The 20,920-nt window shown below is 46.4% G+C and overlaps 1 protein-coding gene across 1 annotated transcript; it reads right to left on the bottom strand.

Moving 5' to 3' along the window:
- Positions 1-1,438: 1,438 nt before the first annotated feature.
- Positions 1,439-19,746, bottom strand: LOC144119807 (uncharacterized). Its single transcript, XM_077652343.1, has 11 exons — positions 19,561-19,746; positions 15,721-15,945; positions 13,138-13,545; positions 11,655-12,037; positions 8,864-9,018; positions 8,352-8,391; positions 7,783-7,899; positions 6,379-6,495; positions 2,864-2,944; positions 1,837-1,914; positions 1,439-1,442 (listed from the first exon to the last, which is right to left on the bottom strand). The coding sequence occupies exons 1-11, from the start codon at positions 19,744-19,746 to the stop codon at positions 1,439-1,441; spliced, it is 1,794 nt and encodes a 597-aa protein (XP_077508469.1).
- Between the last annotated feature and the right edge of the window lie 1,174 nt (positions 19,747-20,920).

Here is a 20,920-nt window from a genome sequence, read left to right as displayed (position 1 = left end):
TCAACAGAGAAAATATTGGAGTAAACAGCAGTAAAAATAGCGCTAAAAGAACTGGCCTGCAGCGGTGGCTCAGTGGTTACGGCGCTCGGCTGCTGACCCGAAAGACGCGGGTTCGATCCCGGCCGCGGTGGTCGAATTTCGATGGAGGTGAAATGCTATAGAGACCCGGTACTGTACGATGTCAGTGCACGTTAAAGAACCCCAGGTGGTCCAAATTCCCGGCGCCCTTCACTACGGCGTCCCTCATAGCCGGAGTCGCTTTGGGACGTTAAATTCCCATAAACCATAAACCAGTGCTCAAAGAATTGAACATTTAAACAATAGGAAAGCTGAATAAAAATATTACTGCTTCGCACAATTCACTTTATGAGAGGAGAATGCGTTAGCATCATTGACCACTTGCTTTTGTATGCTTTCGCTTGCTGTCGCTTAGCATCTGCTAGGCATAGTAGAAGTACCTCGATCTACGCCTGCCCAATCAATTCTTTACCACACCAAATAACTCAAATCAATAGCGAAACCACATGTTCGATGCGGCGACCGCTGGACACACGTTAAGAGAAAGAATTTGCAACATATCAGAAGAACGGATTATTACCTGCAGTATTTCCATAACAGTGTGTTACAATTTTCCAATTTTCAAAAGTTTTGCCCGAGAAAGCTGGACTTCATTTCGGAGCCTTTTTTTAAAGCCAAAGCGTTAATGGTCTGGTTCACCAGAAAATCCTGTGTTGGCTTTGTCGTCGTCGGCGCAGTGAGGAAAAAATGCTTGGCTCCAGCAGGTGGTCCCCAGGGAGCAACCTAGAAGGCAGGTGGGCCACCCAGGTCACGTGACCTTGTGGCGTCATCGCAACCTGCCCATCGCATAGTGAGACAAATACCCACCAGAGCAGTTGGCAGTTAAAATAATGATTGGTCGCTCGTGAAGAGCAACCCTGGGTCGCACAAGGCCCACCGCCGGAAGCACCTGCCATCGCAGGGCAGTGGCGCATCGCATAACCGCTGCACCACTGCGCTAGGAGGGGTATGTGGACTCCCAGGGATATATGAACGTAGAGCATGATCTTTTGCAAATATAGTAATTAACCCATTACACTATCGCGTCATACCCTTAAGGCGGAGCTTAAATGTCCCCGCTAATTTTTGTTTTTTCGTATCTGAAGTTGCTTAACACGCACCCTTTGAGGTGTCTTAGGAGCGAGTATCGAATCCTTGTCCACTAGTCGATTATTTTGAGCAACGACACCTCGCAATTCTTAATTAGGTTTCCGCAAGACGAAGGACGTACAGAGTCGACCACACTTGTCTAGAGCCCTCGAGCGGTGCCACCCAGTGGAAATAAAGCGAAATTCTGAAGTAGGTATTGACTTTCACCGATAACTGCGTCAGAGAGCAGCCTAATAGACATGTGAACCACGCAGGCACCAGTGCCTTATCCCTAGCTGCGATAAGATTTAATTTAATTTGCTCCACATCACACCACTCAAGCGCTCTAGACAAGTGTGAACGAATCTGTACGATTTTACTCGCACTGTCCTCTCCTCAAAATTTCGATATCAAGTATTCAGTAATTGTCTCAAAATTCCATCATTATTTACGTACCGACCGAGAGCCGAAACCTTTTTTTGTGCGTGTTTTTAGATCTCGTCTGCTGCGCATGGCTCGTAAGTGATTGCGCTTGAGGCAGCTCCACGATGTTACGTTAGGGGAGCCAATAAGTTTCGCTTCTCGAATTTACAGTGCAAGTTCCCAAGAGCAGATAAGTAAAGGCACAATATATACGCTACAATATGTTTTTACTAGAAGCCCTGTGGCCGTTCACCGAGGGCTACTTACCTGAAGTACCTGTCTGTGTCGATCGCAAGCGACAGTCCAATTACTAACAGCATCAGGATGCCTACGACCTCCTTTGCACTGCGGAAAAGTTTAAAAGATGTAACGTGAGCGATATACAACGTAACGTTGAGTTTACCGTTTCTGCGTTTCATGACAGCACTTTTTCAACACTTCCAGACTGGATTTTCGTATTCCCCCAAGTTGTGCTCGAATTTAATTGCTGTCAACTGCCTTTGATGCTGGGACAATGAAATTACTAGTTATGTTTTAGAGGCATAGCGGTGAGAAGTTTCCAGCTTTAACATCCTGAGGGTTTTCTTTTGCTTTTTGCTCTAAATTATATAAACATCCTGATTAGGTGCTGATGTACAAAAACTACGACGGCGGGATAGTCCGTCGAAGTGTTGTGAAAGTCTTCGCTGCAGCTACAATACTGACATTGTTGTGCGTGGAAAAAAATGGGTTAGAGAAAAGAATGCCTTTTTGAAAGCAAGGTAAACACTCAGTGCAACATGGTTCATCACAGAAGATATTTCTGGTTAGTACACTGCTTAACCGGAAGAAAAGCATAGAGGAAAACGCTAAATCATTTGCCAGAGGGCTTCTTGGCCATAATGGCAGATTGAAAATTTGTGTCCTATGCTGGAGAGCTTTATACGTTCTCCCGAGACAAAGGCCTCTAAGCATGCTTCACGCATTTTCTTAGCTTAGAATCCTCTTGTATGATTCATTAATGTGGCGTACTATCTTCCCTCGCTTCCATCTTTAATCAGTGGCAACTTATTAAACATTCTAGTCACGCGGTTCACATTTTGGGGATCCAAGGTCCTTAAAAACGCTATTTTTACCTTTACCGAGAATACTTATAGTTAACTTTTACCTTTAATGTACCTCGAATAATGTGACTGCTCTCATCGCTGCGTTATCAATTCACCAGTACCGAAAGGAAGTGACAGCAGGGGCTAGTCTAGCGCTTACTAATAGATGCGAAATGTTGCTAAAAGAACCCCTCCCCAAAAGCACATACGTGATTCTTTGTTGCCGCGTCAGTTTCTCCTTGATGACCTCGTGAATGGCAAAGGCGTAGTCTTCAACGTGGCTCACCTCTCTGAAATGTTAGATTCGTGATGCATTTGGCAGAATGCTGCAAGATTCAAACAAAACTTTGGGTACTGTCCCACGTTTTGCATGTTTGATTTGGGAATTTCCTCATTAAACGAAAACATCGATATACAGGTAGCGACCACACTATTGGGAACACCAGTTTGCACACAAGAAGAAATTTTGTCTTTATTTATCTACTAATTTTAAGGCAGTATTTTGGTTATTTTTGCCCAGAAGGAAACTATTAGGAAAGCAGGAAAAAGTGTGAACGTAACTCGTACGTACTGCGCAAATTACTTCACTGCTCGTAATGTGCTCCCTTTCACTGAAGCTAACTGTACATAAGTCACCGCCTCCGTGACGTTCTGACATACACATGTAATGCAGAAAGAGAGGCCTAACAAAAAGAGATGAACTTAAGTACAGCTGTCATTCGACAGCGGCCTGGCTGGATAGAAGCAACTGTTCCAGTGTAGAAGTGAGTCCTCTAACTACCATAATGAGAGCACTTTTGCATTCAGAATGCATTACCTTCAAGAAAATATCAATTGTCTTGCCAGTCATAGAGGGTCACACAGAAAGAATGCAAAATCAGCGCCATGATTAAATAGTTGCACTGTAACTGGAGAAGATCTATTGGTGCGGAGTGAATATTTAGCCTTACTAAAAGCCTCTGTTCATTAAAAATCCTAATTTTATTTTAATGCGATGAAGCATCATCAGGTTTTTACCATTCAAGGAGGAAATCAAAAAGACATGACAGAGCTCTCAGAAAGAAATTTCGTTCAAAACGTTGGGCAGTTACAAAGCATGCCACCATATCAATAGCGTTAAAGGATGAAAGGTCGTTCTTGCAGTATAGTCACCGATTCACGTTTATTTGAACACACACACACGCGCACGCGCACGCGCACGCGCGCGCGCACACACACACACACACACACACACACACACACACACACACACACACACACACACACACACACACACACACACACACACACACACACACACACACACACACACACACACACACACACACACACACACACACACACACACACACACACACACACACACACACACACACACACACACACACACACACACACACACACACACACACACACACACACACACACACACACACACACACACACACACACACACACACACACACACACACACACACACACACACACACACACACACACACACACACACACACACACACACACACACACACACACACACACACACACACACACACACACACACACACACACACACACACACACACACACACACACACACACACACACACACACACACACACACACACACACACACACACACACACACACACACACACACACACACACACACACACACACACACACACACACACACACACACATATATATATATATATATATATATATATATATATATATATATATATAAGTAATGTTATCAGTAATTTTGTTTAAGCGATAGATTAATCTAAATATTATTTACCCAGTGATTAGCACTACACATTAAAAGCAATAATAATAATAAACATTCCCCTATGCACCTTGGTGTCGGTGACTGTTGGCTCCCTTCATAAGTTTGTCAAAAACGAGTCCCTCATCTCCTTTACCTTGTCTGATATATATATATATATATATATATATATATATATATATATATATATATATATATATATAGCAGACAAGGTAGAGGAAATAAGGAGCTGCTTTGACAAAATTAGGAAGGGAGCTAACCGTCACCGAAGCCAAGGTGCATAGGGGAACGTTTAATTTTTTGTGCAGTGCTTAACAGTGGGATAATAGTAGTTAGATTAATCTATCGCTTAAAGAAAATTACTGATAAAGAGCAGAAAATACAACCAGTCCGCCGGTGGGATCCGAACCCACGACCTCCGAATATCGCGTTCGGTGCTCTGCCAACTGAGCTACGGCGAGGGCTGTCCAATCTGCTGCTCTCATGGGTATTTATGTTTATTGGGTGTAAGCGAACCTTGAGAGTGTTCACCAGCGCCACCCTCATCCATAGCGGCGGACGTAGCACGTCCTGTATTACCGCGAGTGTGACGTGGAACGTTGCACTCGCTGTATTTGGATGTCGTGGGTTCGGATCCCACCGGCGGCATGGTTGTTTTTCCTGTTGCTTTATAAGTAATTTTCTTTAAGCGATAGATTAATCTAGCTACTATTATCCCACTGTTAATCACTACACATAAAAAAATTAAATAAACATTCCCCTATGCACCTTGGTTTCGGGGACCGTTAGCTCTCTTCCTAAGTGTGTATATATATATATATATATATATATATATATATATATATATATATATATATATATATATATATATATATATATATATATATATATATATATATATATATATATATATAAACTTGCCTTGAAGTAGCAGCAGCTAAAGTAGTCGATATCTTTACAGTAAGTTCAACAACTTATCACGTAAAGGTAGCTCTACTTTGCTCCTTTCCCATGTGCAATCATTGTTTTGCAGCTCGACTCCTGTCCTTGTCAGAACCAACTTTAAACATAATGAAGTATCTAGTTCTTGATCCTTTCGAAACATTAGGAAACACGCGTGATCAGGGAATAGAATGAAATATTGAAGGCAATAATACTACGTCTGTTTCCCCTTTATCTATAATTCCTGTGGAAGCCTTGAGCGAGACGAGTTCAAGGGTATATATGAATTTTATCGAAAATCAACTAACGTTTCGCCGCAAAATCGACACTCCCATTCTGGCGGATGAACAGCCTAGGAAGAACGCAGACTAAAAAAAGACAAAGCAGACGACACAGCGCTGCGTTCGTCTGCCTTATTTCGTGCGCACTTTACACAACCGCAAGATTAAATTACCACAAACCTGCACTAATTGCCGTTCAGGATCTTTCTTTTATGCCCAGTGCATATCAGAAACTTTCTGCATCATTACCTACTAGCATTCTTATCAGGTACAGTCACAAGTAAAAAAAAGACAAGGACTAGTGATGTGCCACAGGAGCGGCAGATAGCAACGCTCTGCGCTGCGGTTACGAACTCGCCGATAAGAAAAGTGCCAGGTGTGTTCGCAAAGCACCGCGCCGCGCCAGCCTCTCGGTGCGATTTTCACCAGTCCGGTGACGACACTGTGCTAATTTTTTTTTACTTGCGACTGTACGTATGTGTGTGTGGCGTGCAATAAAATTCATAGTGGATTAAGAAACTGCGCAAAGGTCAAATAGTGTGTAGCTGCCCCATTTTGGGGCGAATTCTGGGTGCAGAGAAGCGTTTAACCTTGCTGTAAACTAAAGAAAAAAACTTTTGAGAGACGAATTGTATGTCCATGTAGAGGGGTTGTTTAGGAAATAGTTTACTCAGAGTTTAGATCTGCGACAGCAGTTACAATGACGCACTTGCCACTGAGGTAGAAATGGTAGACGAAGAACCAAAAGACCATGATCGAAATCAGGGGTACGGGAATCAGGATGAGCAGGTACACGGTCATGTTGAGCGGGCTCGGCTTCTTCAGCCTGCGGAGGGGATGGCAAGGAAGAAATTTCAGTAAAAAAGTCGTGTCATTTGTTGGACTTTTCAGAGCAAAATACCTAAGGAGTATATACAGACAAAAAGCTTTGAAAATGAACAACCACAAAGAGGGGGCAACTTCTCTGGAAGCTGGAATCGTACAATTTTCTTTTCGCAAAAAAAAAATGGGGCTGGGATTTTTTCTCTATTTGTTTTTGCTCTAGGTTCCCAATTCTGTCCTTAAAAGGCACTTGTGTGGCACATGATTCGAAATTTCCTGCGACAGAACGAAGAAAGGAAGTTACGGTCTTGTAGTGACCGTTGCTTATACATTTAATGCAGTAGCTTACAGCTGCCGTCACACCAAGTCCCCTCCACCTGACGTCAGGAAATTCCCTTATTGGTCGAGACAGTGGTGACGTCAAAAGCGTCGCATGACTCCGAAGGACCAGTCACAGCGCGGCCAAATTTGAGCATTCATCACCACCGTAGGAGCTCGGAGATTGCAACAGTATTGTCATCCGGTACACCGGAGACGACAAGCGTTGAACGAGACGTCAGTATCACGTCGGCGCATTGCATAAAATTAAACAAACAAAACACTGTAGCCACTAGCGGGATTCGAACCCCCAGAGGCATAAACAGGTCAGCTTCGTTGACCCCGGTATCCTACTACTACGTCCTCACCCCAGCCGAACATTCTTTGTGTTTAACGGCCAGTCTCTCGCGCTGAGCTTCGAATGCCGCCGTCTTCAACTCCCATTCGTGTCCAATGGATCCAGTACACAGCGCTATGGCATTTCTCTCTTAGGGTGACTTCAGCGGCCCCAAACTTCCTTATGATCTCTGCTACTGCCGCGAAGAACTGCGCAGAAATAATGTTTTTCTAAACCAAGATTCATTCTTGAAAGCTGCGTTGTGATCTGCTCGTGGTAATTCTAAGCTTACTGTTATAAAGGGAACAGCGCGAACAAAGGACGAAGAGAGGAACCTACAACACAGGCGCTGTGTTCACGCTGTTCCCTTTTCAGCAGTGTTATACCAACTAGCCCGCAGCAACACCCTCGCTTACTGTTATGTTGGAGTGGCAGCCGGAAATGCAAATGAGAACAGGAGGCTCGCGGATGGAAAGTTCAGTGCTAATGAAAGTTTCACATTTCCATGTGTTGTGTGCAAATATCGAAGAATTAAGCCTTCGTTAGGTTCGCCTTACGGCAACTTTTGAGAAGGAGTGGCGAGGGTGGAGGGCCGCAATGCTCCCAAATACAGCTTTTGGAAACAGAGTTTCTTACGCGGCGTAGTAGTCGTCGATGATGAGCTTGCCTCGGCTTTTGAAGCTGCACTCGCCGGCCACGATGGAGGTGTAGGCCACGCCGACCATCAGCATCGTCTGGATGCGCCTGTATACGCTGGACGAAGACGCAGGATAAGCAAAAAATATTCAAAAGATCCGTCGCCTATTCAATACGTCTGAATACGAATCCGGATAATGCTAATTACGCCTACCTCGATAATCTGCATTCAACAATGGGCTTTGAAGCCTGAATCCTGAAGTCTATACTCCATTGTAAACTTATAGTAACCTATCAGCCGGCTAAACTACTTTGGGAGCTCATTAAAAGGGTTAGTCACACCTGAACCTTGCCTTGTCTTCTCGCGGTGAACATCGTAATGCAGTGCCAGCACACTCGAGGAACTGTTAGTAGGTTAAAGGCTAAGCCAATTACTGTCTGCCATTCTCAGAAGCTAAGCATCGCATCGCATGCAGCCTTTCCGCAGGTGTCATACGCGCTATCGCGGCCTGGGGTGCTATACAGAATAAAAATTCCTTGATAAGTGGGGGCCGTTTGGAAGCACATACGTTTCACCGAGCTCATGTCTTGACTTGACGCAGGTGTGACCTGAAAAACGTGAAATAAAATTTTTTCAGGTCAAAATATATGCTCAGGAGTAGACATTCAGCCTTGTCCGCCATGTTGGTGGACAAGTATCGTGATGAAAGCTTGCGCGCAACGAATTTGCTGCTTCCACCCTGATGCCAGGTGCACTGGGGCAGCTACACATGCTACGCCGCCATGCAGGCCGTGACGATGCGCGGAAGGCGCGATTTTCACCATTCTAAAGGGGTGTCTCAAGTGGTCCATCAAGGCGCTACGCTGGACTCCTTCTGGGGTTAACGTAGGTAGAATCACCCTTATTTTGAAATTTGACGACAAAGTCGCGCTTATTTGTAGATGGCAGTAGCCTCGTGCAAGCCAAACAGTCTGCTTTCTCGAGGGTAGAATAAAATAAACGCGTGACAAGGAACAAGTATAGAGTTTAAAAACGGTTTATAAATTTATGTGCTTCGGCACCCTTTCGCGGATGTCATACCTTGTCTTTCCCTTGCCGCCGGCTGAATGGCCTGGAAGACAGTCCGCTCGCAGCATGTCGCCTCCTTCATGGTGCTGGCGTCAGGCAACTCGCACTTGCTCGAAGAAGCGGACGTCCAACGAAAACTCGACTCATCGCTTCCGCTGGAATGTGTCCTGAACAACAAGCGCCGGGAGCATGCAACAATATACTAGTAATCCTTCGCATATGATAACTTCAGGCTACTTCCATCGTCTTCACGTCTTCAAGTGCTGGGCATACACCAACAACGCTTTAAGCTCATATCTAAAATGGTCGGTCAAAACAGCCTATGTGATGTGCGAAGAGATATGCCTATACAAGAAGTATGCCTTGTGTAAGTACTGTGATTTTTAGCCGCAACTGTGCACAAGTGGAAATCAAAGCATTAGCACGTTCACTGAGTCTTGGGTTGCAAGTGGGAAACTTCATTTATTCATGCTGTACGGTCACGAAAACTAAGTCACATGATGAAACCATTGGTCAGATTTCATTGCGACGTTAAGAAGGAGGACGTCACCATAAAACCTCTCCCACCGCTTAATCATGTGACCCATTATTCGTGACCGTATGGGTGTTGCAAGTAGAAAGATTTCGCGTAGCGTAGACGTATACCGGCTTACCAGACGTCGGCTTTGCACGCACAGTGGCATTGGTGCGGCCAGCGGGGGGCAATGCGCATGGGCATCCGGTGTTCTCGCAGCCGGTATACGTCTACGCTAGTACGTCTCCGCATCGATATATTTCTCTAGTGGATACAGCAGTATCTATACAGTGACAAGCAGTTTTTTTATTCGAGATCATCATCATCATCAGCGTGACTACGCCCACAGTACGGCAAAGGCCCTTCCCATGTCTCGCAAAATTAACCCTGTCCTTTGCCAGCTGCGACCACGTACCGTATCCCCGCAAACTTCTTAATCCCATCCGCCCACCTAACTTTCTTCGATTCGAGATACACTTGAGCGAGTCAAGTGGGGAGAATAGCTAAATGTATCCGTACGGTATCTACTCAGAAGCCGCTGTCCAGGAACCCTTGCTGGCGGGCTAGTTTCTTAGTTGTACTTCAAGAACACCATCGGAGAAATCGACGAGAAACAAGCAGAAAAAATAAAATCTAAGCCTATATCCTTAGTTTCTCTGCTTTTTGTCTCATGCGTTAACTTTTGTTGATTCTGGAAGCGCCACCTGGACTAGGCCACGAACTCTACATTGCGTGCGCGATTATTCTGGTCATTCCTGACATTCTCAATAACTATTAGGGGAAACTGGAGAAGGACTCGCGAAGTGATCAGTGGGATTTACGAAGTTTCGCTGTCTCGGCAGTTCCAGGCTGTCTGCGATGCACCAATCTCCTGCGCCCATCTCCACGTCCTTTGTTTTCTTATGTCCTTTGCGGGATCCGGTATCGTCTGACGAATGCAGCTGTCGGGAATGTCCATCCCGCCACTCCTTTATTTTCCTGTTTAGTTTTCGCATAATTTCGGACCTCACGAGGTATGGTGAACTTTTGCTCCTCTGTGATGCTTGGGGTAGGTTCTGTGGGCAGAATCATGTGCGCACCGTTGTTCGTGTTGTTCATGTAATTGTCGCTTTCCTCCGGAGGAGCTTGCCGTCGTCATTGAACTACCGGGGTATTCACTCAAAGGCTTCCATCTTTATGTACATACACGATCTGAAAACCTAATCTAACGAGCTTGGAATTTGAAGTTTCCGGGATGAAACAAACCATGAGATCGACCAAAATGTCAGAATGACACAAATATCGACGTAATTTCATTGTCAGAAATATCAATGTCCCACTGGCAATGATTGCATGACCACTGCATGACTGCATATTCGTTTTGGCAGTTGCTGTGCCTAGTGAGGGTTACCTTCTCAGAAGCCGTGAAGAAACACGGTCTGAGAAAGTAGGTTGTTCTATCCAGAAATTGTTGATTGTAAAAACATGGGCAAATAGAGTATAAACATAACCACTGCCCTTTCGTAAGCAGCCTCTTGATCTTTATGACTATATCCTGCCAGTGACGACAATATGCGGCTACATATAAATGAAGTTATCACTAAAATCATAAGCTCTGCATTTCTGTAAAGAGCCAAGGATTTGAAAATTAAATCGAGAAGCGTTCAATTCCTGCTCTAAAGCCATGCCTTACCATGTATCACAAAGACCTCGTACCGAAAGCTGCATAAACATAGGCAACCAATATATTAAGAGCTAAAAGTCTTTCGGCGGTGACTATCGCCCTTACTATGTTCAGTTGGCGGGCAACCGGCCTCGAACTGGAGCAGGCGCCTTAGCTTCCAGATGCAGCCAGTCTCCTCATCAATGCTGGTCTTATGAATTGGTAAATCTAAATATATTTTGACAAAATCGATGCTGCTGTTGTTTGCGAAGATTGGCACAAGCGGACCTCCTTCACAACAATTAGCGGCTTGCTTTCACTGGTCTGCTATACTCAGATACAACTTCAAGAACACAACGAATTTTCTCCTTCAAAGGATCCTCTTCCAGCCAAAGGCGTCGGCCGATCCTAATGACCCTGCTAGCGCGACAATGCAGGGAGCGGAGCCACAATTAAGAGAGGGGTCTATCCCCGACCATAGAGAGAAGGGATTATCCCTAAGGGATTATACCACACCCTGCTTAGTCACATTAGCAAGGCCCCGAGAATCAGCCGACGCCATTGGCTGGAAGGAGGTCCTTTGACGGGGAAAAGCCGCTGCGTTCTTGTGTTGTATCCGACTATAACAACATCAGTGTTCTCGTTACCTTGTATTGTCAGCCTTTTCTGTCTTGGAGGAAAGACTTGCGGACCGCGCCGTTAGCATCTGACTTGACTCTGTTGCAGCTGTCGTCCGGCTGTGTGGAGCCGAGGTGGACGACACGCTGGGTAAGGGCGGCGGGCCCGTGCGTACCCTGGACGGCTGCTCAGCGCTAATTTTACTCTGCGGCGTGAACCACCCGGTCCTATGATCCAGGACAGGGGTGATGAGCCGCGGATACGAGTGGCTAGCCCTGTGAATGGCTCTGCCGGAACTGGCGCTCAGCGGTGGCGCAGAGCGACGGCGCCGCCTATCGGTGAGTGACGCCGTTGAGGACCGCTTCATAGTGTGGATTGTCGCTGTCGAAGAGGATGGCCCTGCGCTAGGCGCCTGAAAATGAGGATAATGAGGACGGAATCAGTATATAAAATAGAATAACCCCCAGAAAACGTCGAGTGACCAACATAGGATTGCATATCAATGCACGGGGAAGAATTATTGCCATTGGAAGGCATCGCCTTTGGTTACCGTTCATCACGAGATCATGCTAGGCAGTGGAGTGTCACCCTACTTCGAGAATAACATTTTCGGCTAGATTGGGGAAAAGTGTGGCAAGTACGCGTTGTTCATGGCATAACATGCAAGTGCATAAGCCGGCCCAAGATCTTGCTAAGCTCATCTCTTGTAAAACAGCGCGAACAACGTCGGACAAGGACAAGGACACGGGACGAGTGCTCGTCCCGTGTCCTTCTTGTTTTTGTCCGACGTTGTTCGCGCTGTTTTACAAAAGATGCATATATACCAACTAGCCCAACTGAACGTTCTAACGTCATTTGTTCTATCTGTGTGGGCCTATGAAAGTAAACCCGAAAGAAATATTTTTTTCGTTCTTGCTACCTAAAGGGAAACATTCCAGCGACATGCAGTTGTAGCAGCTGGAAAGCATAAGAATGACGTGCACTAACGTAACAGGTGCTGCCATGTTGACGGGCATGAGCGCGCTGAACGGTTGCGCGCATTCAATTCGCTTCTAGCATCCTATTCTGATGTGCGCTGTGGAAGTTACGCTTGACCCGCCGTCATGGTACCCGTGACGTCACTTCAAAGCCATCTACAGCAGTGCTTTATCTGGACACTTTTTTAGTGAAAAACCTGCAAATCATGCGTTTTACGCCTTTTGATTGCGTTCGAACCCGACCGCGGCGGCTACGTTTTTATGGAGGCAAAACGCCAAGGCGCCCGCTTGCTGTGCGATGTCAGTGCATGTTAAAGATCCCCAGGTGGTCGAAATTATTCCGGAGCCCTCCACTACGGCACCCCTTTCTTCTTTTCTTCTTTCACTCCCTCCCTTATCCCTTCCCACACGGCGCGGTTCAGGTGTCCAACGATATATGAGACAGATACTGCGCCATTTCCTTTCCCCAAAAACCAATTATTATTATTATTGCGTCTAAACCGTGCTCCTTGTCCTTGGTTCAACAATTATTTGCCTTTTGTGCCGGCGTCACGCTCTTTGTGTCCGTGCCTCCAGAGTGCAGGCCGCTCCGGCTGATCGAAGTCTGGCTGTCCGCAGCGTCCACCGAATGGCACCGCTTCTTGGCGCGTAGAACTCGCAGCTTGGGCGACTCGGTGCAGGCTGATCGGAAAGCCCTGGTGAGCTGCCTCGAAACCTCATTAATCCGGAGAAGCGCCACTGGAAACCGATGTTCCGGCAGCTGAGCGTCTTGGCTCGCCTTCGAGCCAGCGCGGTTCCTGGCGGCCGGCGAATGTCTGCGTCCAAGAGGCGTTGGTGGGTGCGACGGATCGCGGGAGGCGACTTCGTGCCTTCTTGGGGCCGTCATCTTCGGAGTAACGGCAGCGCGCAGGTGAAGGCGCGCCTGCACCACGACCATGTCGTCCTGCGCATATGATGAATGCCGCATGCAGCATCTGCGGGCAGAATTATGCTCGCAGCTTCTTCATAGCCGGCATGGGCCCTCGTCGAACAAGTTTACAAGTTTTATAGCGTGACTTTTTGGGGGTGCGATGATTGGTTGCAGAGCCAGTTGGTTCATGCTTTTGAATTTACAACTAATTGAGCTAACACACAAGAAAGACACTGGAGTCGAGTTTGATGCGACTCGCGCTTCCGCCGTCGAGTGAACCACGTCTCCTGTGTCTGCCTTGCGTGTTAGCGCAGTTTATCAATTTAAAATCTACTTATTTCAACTGCACATTAAATTTTCTTGAGTAGAAGTCGAAATTTCGTTGAGGTACTAACTTCACAGCTTGGTTATTGCGAACGGCACGATCTAGACAAGACACAAAGACAAGGAATACCAGAGGCGCTGACTTACCAGAAAATGTTTTGCAGCAAAATAAAGGCCACAAAAAAGTCTCCATGCTCTGGCGCGCCGCCAAGGACGGGAAGAAAAGTAAGCATGAAATCAAGTAACATCATCATCGTGATCAGCCTGACTACACCATTGCAGGACAAAGGCCTCTCCCATGTCTCTCCCATTAACCCTGTCCTTTTCCAGCTGCGCCCACCGTATCTTCGCAAACTTCTTAATCTCATCCGCCCACCTAATTTTCTGCCGCCCCCTGCTACGGTTCCTTTCCCTTGGAATCCACTTTGTTGCTCTTAAAGACCATCCGTTATCTTGCCTTCGCATTGAAGGCCCTGCCCAAGAATATTTCTTCTTGATTTCGACTAGGAAGTCAAGGAAGTTATTAACCTGCATTTTCTCTTTGACCCGCTGCGCCCTCTTCCTGTCCCTTAGCGTTAAACCTGGCGCTCAATTTAACTTCGACCCTTTTCGTTAGGCTCCACCCTTCAGCCCCATTTCAGCCACGTTTCAAGTAACACGCTAGTCGGCAAAGCAAAGTAATTTTCAGGCGGAGCGAAAGATAGCTGACTAACGCAACAGTCATTGAATTTGGTCATTTGAAAGAGAGTTTTGCGTGATAAGTGCACTTGGTGCTTGTGTTGAAATTATATTTTTAACCAGACTCTCCAAAGTCCTCAGCTAAGTGTGAGTGCGGTGCTCCTTGCAATGATGGTGGTCACGCCAGTTCATTTTTAAGCAAGGGTAAGTTCGGCACTAGTACACTTTGCAATCAGAATGTGGTTAGTACAGTGTTGACGTCGCGTGTCGAATTCAGCTTAGTTCCAACAGAATTTACATTGACGGAAGTGGCGTTTTCATTAACAGGCGCCTGCTTGAACATTATTGTGGAAATCAGCATGAAGCTCACCTTTGACTGTGCGCTGTGATGTGTGGTTAAAATCCGCGGTTTTAGACCACGTGCATGGTTTACAGGTACAATGATGGTAAATAGTTAGCCATATATTGCACTGCATGGGAAGGAGTTTGGCTGTCTTGACGGCATACGTATTACTCAATGATTCATGCCTGTTTCTTTATTTCTGTACCTTTATCCTATGTGCTGCTCTAGAACTTTAACCATACCATACCATACCATACCATTCCATAGCATACCATGCCATGCCATGCCATATATACCATACCATACCATACCATACCATACCATACCATACCATACCATACCATACCATACCATACCATACCATACCATACCATACCATACCATACTATACAATCTCATGCCAATTCTTTTGTCTTTGCTCTCTTTTTATGGCGGATGGGTTTACATAGTGAACCTTTCTTCGGTTTTTCGATTCGTTTTTTTTTTCATAAACACCTCGCCTGTAGTGTGCAACTCAGGAATGTGTTGTCCATTTCGTGTGTGGCGAAAGTCATACTATCCATGTTGATATTCTGAGTAAATTTACTTGCCTTAAAATCATTCTTCCAAACCGGCCAACGTTAAGGCTCATCTTACCAATCTTGAAATTCTGGCTAGCTCTGTACAGAATTAGACGCAATTACCTCAAGGCTATAGGTCCAATCCTGGTCCCTCGAGGAAAATGCTACGAAAGGATGAAGCTACGGGACAGGGCAACTCTTATAGGCTTCTGCGGTGCAGCCAATATGAAATACCACCAAATCCAGATTGGACATCCGGCTTTAGCTTTTTTTACGACAAGAAGTGAGGCCGGAAGTGCGTACCCGCATGTTGTCCACGAGGCGCCAGATGAAGGCGGCCAGTAGAAAGGTGACGAAGGCGGCCGGCAGCGCCAGTGACGCCACGAAGGCGAACGCCATGAGCGACACGAACAGCGACCTGACGCGGGTGCTGTGCCACCTGAGCACCAACAGCGAAAGCCGCTTCCAGAGCCGTGTAGAGTCCACCACCACGTACACGGTCAGGAAGGATGCCAGCCACGCCAGTTCCTGCCGACGCAGCAACACGCTTGCAGTGATGCGGCAGGTTGGCTTTAAAATATTGTCATATAGACCGTTTACAGCGCGCAGTTCTTCCGTTTGAGACCAGATGGCGCCACAGACGCGCTCGGAACACGGCGCCATTACGCACCTCGTAAGTCGCCGGAGTGTACGCCTCGATGCAGTAATGGAAATATCGCGGGTGGCTGCCGAAGTGTTCTTTCTGCGAAGATGGGGAAAGGCAGAGGAAATACGTGCTTTATTGTGGATTGCAAGAATTGCGACAGAGAGTTAAAGGTGCAGGATGCGATCGTTTGCGAGCCTCACGGAACCGAACTGCACAAGGAAGTACTGCCCCTGTTCGCGCCCGTTTGCCATGCATCATTTCCGAACGGGCGAACGCGACAAACACGTCCGCCAGTGCTAGATGGCCAATATAGAAAGAAAGGTTACGATCTTGGAAAATCTGCGAGGGTAAGTGCGCAACATTGCTTCATGATCAAAGTGTTCCGCCACCGAAACCGTCACTTCGTGCTTTCAGTTGCTGTGCAGTTGCGCCTACGTGTGTAGTGAGGCCCCATTGCTCGTAAGTTAAGGTGTTCGGCAATTGTAGTAACAGCAGCGCCGGAGGCCAGATCAGGTACGGAAAAGAAGGACGACTTATGCTACTACACGCCGCTACTGTAGATCGTGCGCTGCACAGCCGTACGAACGGACAACGCTTACCGTCCGTGTATTGTATGCCGTCTTGGTGCTACTCTTGAACTTCGCTCCAAGTAGAGCGCTTTTCGTGGACCAGATTCGGAATACAGCATTTGCATTACGGCTGCTGGGCAGGATGATTGCCACTTCCTCGCGGTCCATGCGAGACAGCCACTAAATGTTACCCCGCAGGCCAGCGCTCAGAGAGAAGCTGATTACTTACCACCAACGAGACCTCGAGCATTTTCATGTCCGCATATCGAGAGTGGAGCGTACCGCAATTTCATATGTGAGACTGACATAATTATGAACTTCGTGTAGTGTGAATGCGTTGCTGTGCGCGTTATAACAATTATATCGCATAATCCTTCGAAACGATTGCGCGCCAGATTGTGAAGGCTGCTTGATGAATGGTACTGCTATACATGGTAGTTAACATTTGTGTGTCTATTTATTTTTGTCACCTTTGTGTGCTTAACAAACCAATAGAAAATATTTTCGGTTTCCTAAGCACCGTTAACAGGTTGTAAACAAATGCGTACGATGTGCATGCGAGCGTTTTAGAGCGGTGTCTGCGTGCATGCACAGAATACTACAACGACCTGCGCTGCCGCAGAAGCATTAAACCTTGCCGTTTAAGATAATAACAATAAAAAAACATTCAGCAAAGCCTTCTGCGGACGCAAAGACAAGTATCAGGAAATCGATCCATTGGCTGGCTATGAAACCGGACACCGTTTTCAAGGCCACAAGAGATCAAATTAGAGTTCTCACGTGTCCTTCGAATCTTTGGCCAAACCATACTGTCTCCTTCCCACTATTTTACAACCGTGTCAGCCGAAACACAGCCTGTTGGAACCGAACCATCAGACGCGGCAGCCGTCGCGACGAGGCGCGCTCGGAGCAGTCAGGAGGCGTGCAATGGCGGCGTGCTCACGTGACCAAAGATGGCAGCCCCCATGATACGGCGCTGTAAAGCGTCTATACACAGTCATGACGACACTCAGGCGAGGAGAGAAGTGGGACAACATCCTACTATAAACAACGCATTTATGCGAACTTCTCACCTTGAACGGAAGGAGTTCGGCGGCGAATATTCGACACGTGCACTCGGAAATCTGTCCAAAGTGTTTAAAGGATTGCCCCAAGGAGAATCTTCGAGCGCGAAACCGTTTATGTACGCCATTGTTGCATACAATGATAGATTTCGCTATAACAATCAATATATCCGCAGATCATCCGATGGCAGTCTTGTATTATTTTTTTTTATTAACATTCTTGCTATCGTCAAAAGCGTTCCATATTGGTTTTCTAAGGCACTCTTAATTGTCCGATGCTATCGATGGAAACACTTTAAAAGAAAGATTTTGTTACATATTCGAAGAATGTACCATTACCTTCAATGTTTCCATAGCAGTATCTAACAATTTTCCAGTTTTCAAAATCTTTATCAGAGAGTGTTGGACATGTCAAGGTGTTTAAAGGAATACTCAATTTTGGGAGATTACCTAAAACATCTTGGACAAACGAAGTTGCCAATGTCAGTTGCTGATATATGCGGCTTAGTTGGCGCGTGAATGCCCTGAGCTCGTGCTGTTGCCTGGTTGTATCCCCGGACCGGCACGAATGTTTTTTCAACAACGAAGATTCTGTCAAAGATGTCCCGCTTGACTTTGTGGCAGCGTGGGGCGGCGCTTCGGTGGAAGCTAGTGGTAGTTACTCGGGAATCATCGGTATTAGATAATAATACCATCATCAGGGAATCATCAGGAATAATCTGGGAATCATAGGTATTAGGCCAAGCTATATTTAAATAAAATTTAATAGCATTTAATAGAAAGAGAGTTCATTTTCTGAAAACATCTCAAAAGCGCACAATCGACCCCTATAAATCGCCAAATATCATGTATAAGGTAGTGGCGTCTAAATGGCCATAAAACAGTCACCACGGTTACCCACCTCTTCTGAAGGAAAAGAATGATGCGAGAGTACTCTTGTGGCGGAGCAAATCACGGAGTTGAAAAAGTGAACGTTACAGATCTTCTGGCTATAGGAAGGTTTGTTTCAAAGTATATCTATGCGTATGGTCTGTATAAGTCGAACTCCGCGAATAAGCAATGTTAGGCAATGCACTGATTTACATCGCTGCTGCGGAAAATTCTCTCCACGCACTGCGATTCACTGATTACTAAGCATTTCCGTGCGTGCATAAAATAACCACCGGTGATCACAGGTTATTCACAAACAGCGCTGGTCACTTTTTCGCAGCATTACGTTAACTGAATAGGAAAATTCCACACTTACTGGTTCCCACCTCAAAGGGTCATCCGGCCGAAAGCTACCGTCGGCATAAATATCGACTTCGAGAGCCCTCGGAACAGCTTCGGAACCGCTGTGGGGAACGTTTGGCTTAGAAAACTTATATATAGAAGAAAGTGAAGCACCTTTCTCTCGGCACGCTGAGGGCGTCAGTAGCATCACTTAAGGGTAACAGCAAGGTCCAGAAATTGTACGGGGCCCGGTGCAGACTGGGCTTAATAAATATTTTACTTGCTTAGCTTAATGCACCAACGTGCATATGCGTCCAAGGCTGATGCTCGTAGTTTTTTGCGCTTCCTGACCAGCGCCGTATAGAAGTAATTGAGGTCTTCGCGAACTCTTTTTCCATTGTTGATGACGTCTATGTTGGTTATAATAACGGCGACATGGAGAAGTCCGCCTCGGATAAACAGTCTTCTGATCCCCTCCTACTATACTTTACGCGAATGGGAGCATCTTGATTGAAAACAGATTACTTACAGTACGTCATGCCGAAGAGGGTAGACCCCCCTCATTGACGGGCGCCATTTGCAGCGAATTAAGCGGCCAAAGAGCGAGTACTTCAACTAATCTTTGAAAAAAAAAGGTTTTACATCCACTCACAGCGGCACCCTCCTTGATGAGGTGTCCGTAGTCCGTCGTCGAAGCGCTGAGGAAAGCGGTGGCCACCCAGGGAACCAGGGACACAACGGCCAGCGGGACGGACTCGAGAACCGTTAACAGCGCCACCAGGAACACGGTGTACGACGACGACTGCGCGATAACAGATCCTGTTCGTGCGCTGTTCATCGTGCTGCTTGTACTGTGTATAAAGAAGACTGACTGACTGACGCAAGAGGCTAGTCTTAACCCTTCCAAGCCAGCCAATTTCTCTTTAATTGCCCTCGCTCGCATGAATAGGGCACTTGTGGGTTCAAAGAGGGCGAATCAAGAAAAATGCGATTAGTGAAAGACGACCACGTTTTGTTTGCGTGCCATTGGATGCGGATATGAAAAAGTTCGTTCCATTCAAATGCAAATAACATAGCCGTTGAGTGCAGGGGCAGGAACGGAGTACCCTTTTGGTGCTAACAACTGAATGGTTTCTAAGAAAAAGTCCTTCGCCAGGTATCTATACTAGTGTTACCTCGTTGGATGTCGAAGTATAAACATAACAGAGCGACGCGTGAAGCAGGGCGCTTCCTTAACGATGGGCTCGTAATAATCTGCAGGTTAAGGCAGTAAACAATAAGGAATGAAAGAGCCGCATCAACAGTGAACGGGGGAGTGGAGTGCCTTACTTGCTTGAACTTTCAGTTCCCACGCTTTACGAAGGTTTTTGCTCTTCTTGTTTTTCTATATTAATGCAGGGTAATAAGGAACGCACCAGGCTATCGAAGAGGAGAAGTGGGGCTAGCAAGACCGGGGCAGCAAGCGCTGGTATGCCCCTGTACTGTGTGCCTGTTGGGGTCGTCATAGCGGCATGAGAGCCACCTATTGGCACTTCCACGAACTCCGGGCACCACGGTGAACTGCTGAGGAAGGCAAGAGGAAGAAAAGCGGGAGTAGTGCACTGACTGGTGTTTAGTCACTTTCTCTTGCGTGGATATTCGACTGCAAGGTGTTACGTGAAATTTCGGTCAAACACTCGTACCTTCCGGTGATGCGATTTCATAGAAAAAAGACGTTATTCTGCAATCATATCTTCTTTCCTACCGCGGGGGACAAGTAAATCTACCAGCCTTTTCATTTGCAACCATAGCCACAATTTTCTTCGAATATATAACCAGGGAAAGCACCAGCCCGCATCGCGCTCGGCTAACCCTACAATGACAGTAACCACTTAACCGGTTTCTGGTTTCTGCGGAGGTTGAAATGAGTTGCAGCTACTTAAACTGTCAACAGGCATAGAAACACCCTTCGTTACCTGATACAAAACGATACAAAACGGCCTGAGAAAAAGCAGAAAGTGGCCGGGGCTCAG

The sequence above is a fragment of the Amblyomma americanum genome, chromosome 2, assembly GCF_052857255.1.
Source record: "Amblyomma americanum isolate KBUSLIRL-KWMA chromosome 2, ASM5285725v1, whole genome shotgun sequence".
Lineage (NCBI taxonomy): Eukaryota > Metazoa > Arthropoda > Arachnida > Ixodida > Ixodidae > Amblyomma > Amblyomma americanum.
Note: the sequence above shows the minus strand (reverse complement) of the source record. Positions and strands in the feature narration are given on the sequence as shown.

What these genes read in the sequence shown, in the direction of transcription:
- LOC144119807 (XM_077652343.1), bottom strand. Translation starts at nt 19,746, where the DNA reads ATGAACAGCGCACGAACAGGATCTGTTATCGCGCAGTCGTCGTCGTAC. An exon ending in GGCGGCAAGGGAAAGACAAG is followed by an intron (nt 8,392 to 8,863) that starts GTATGACATCCG and finishes CACGTTTTTCAG; the next exon opens with GTCACACCTGCGTCAAGTCA. An exon ending in ATCGACGACTACTACGCCGC is followed by an intron (nt 6,496 to 7,782) that starts GTAAGAAACTCT and finishes TCCCCTCCGCAG; the next exon opens with GCTGAAGAAGCCGAGCCCGC.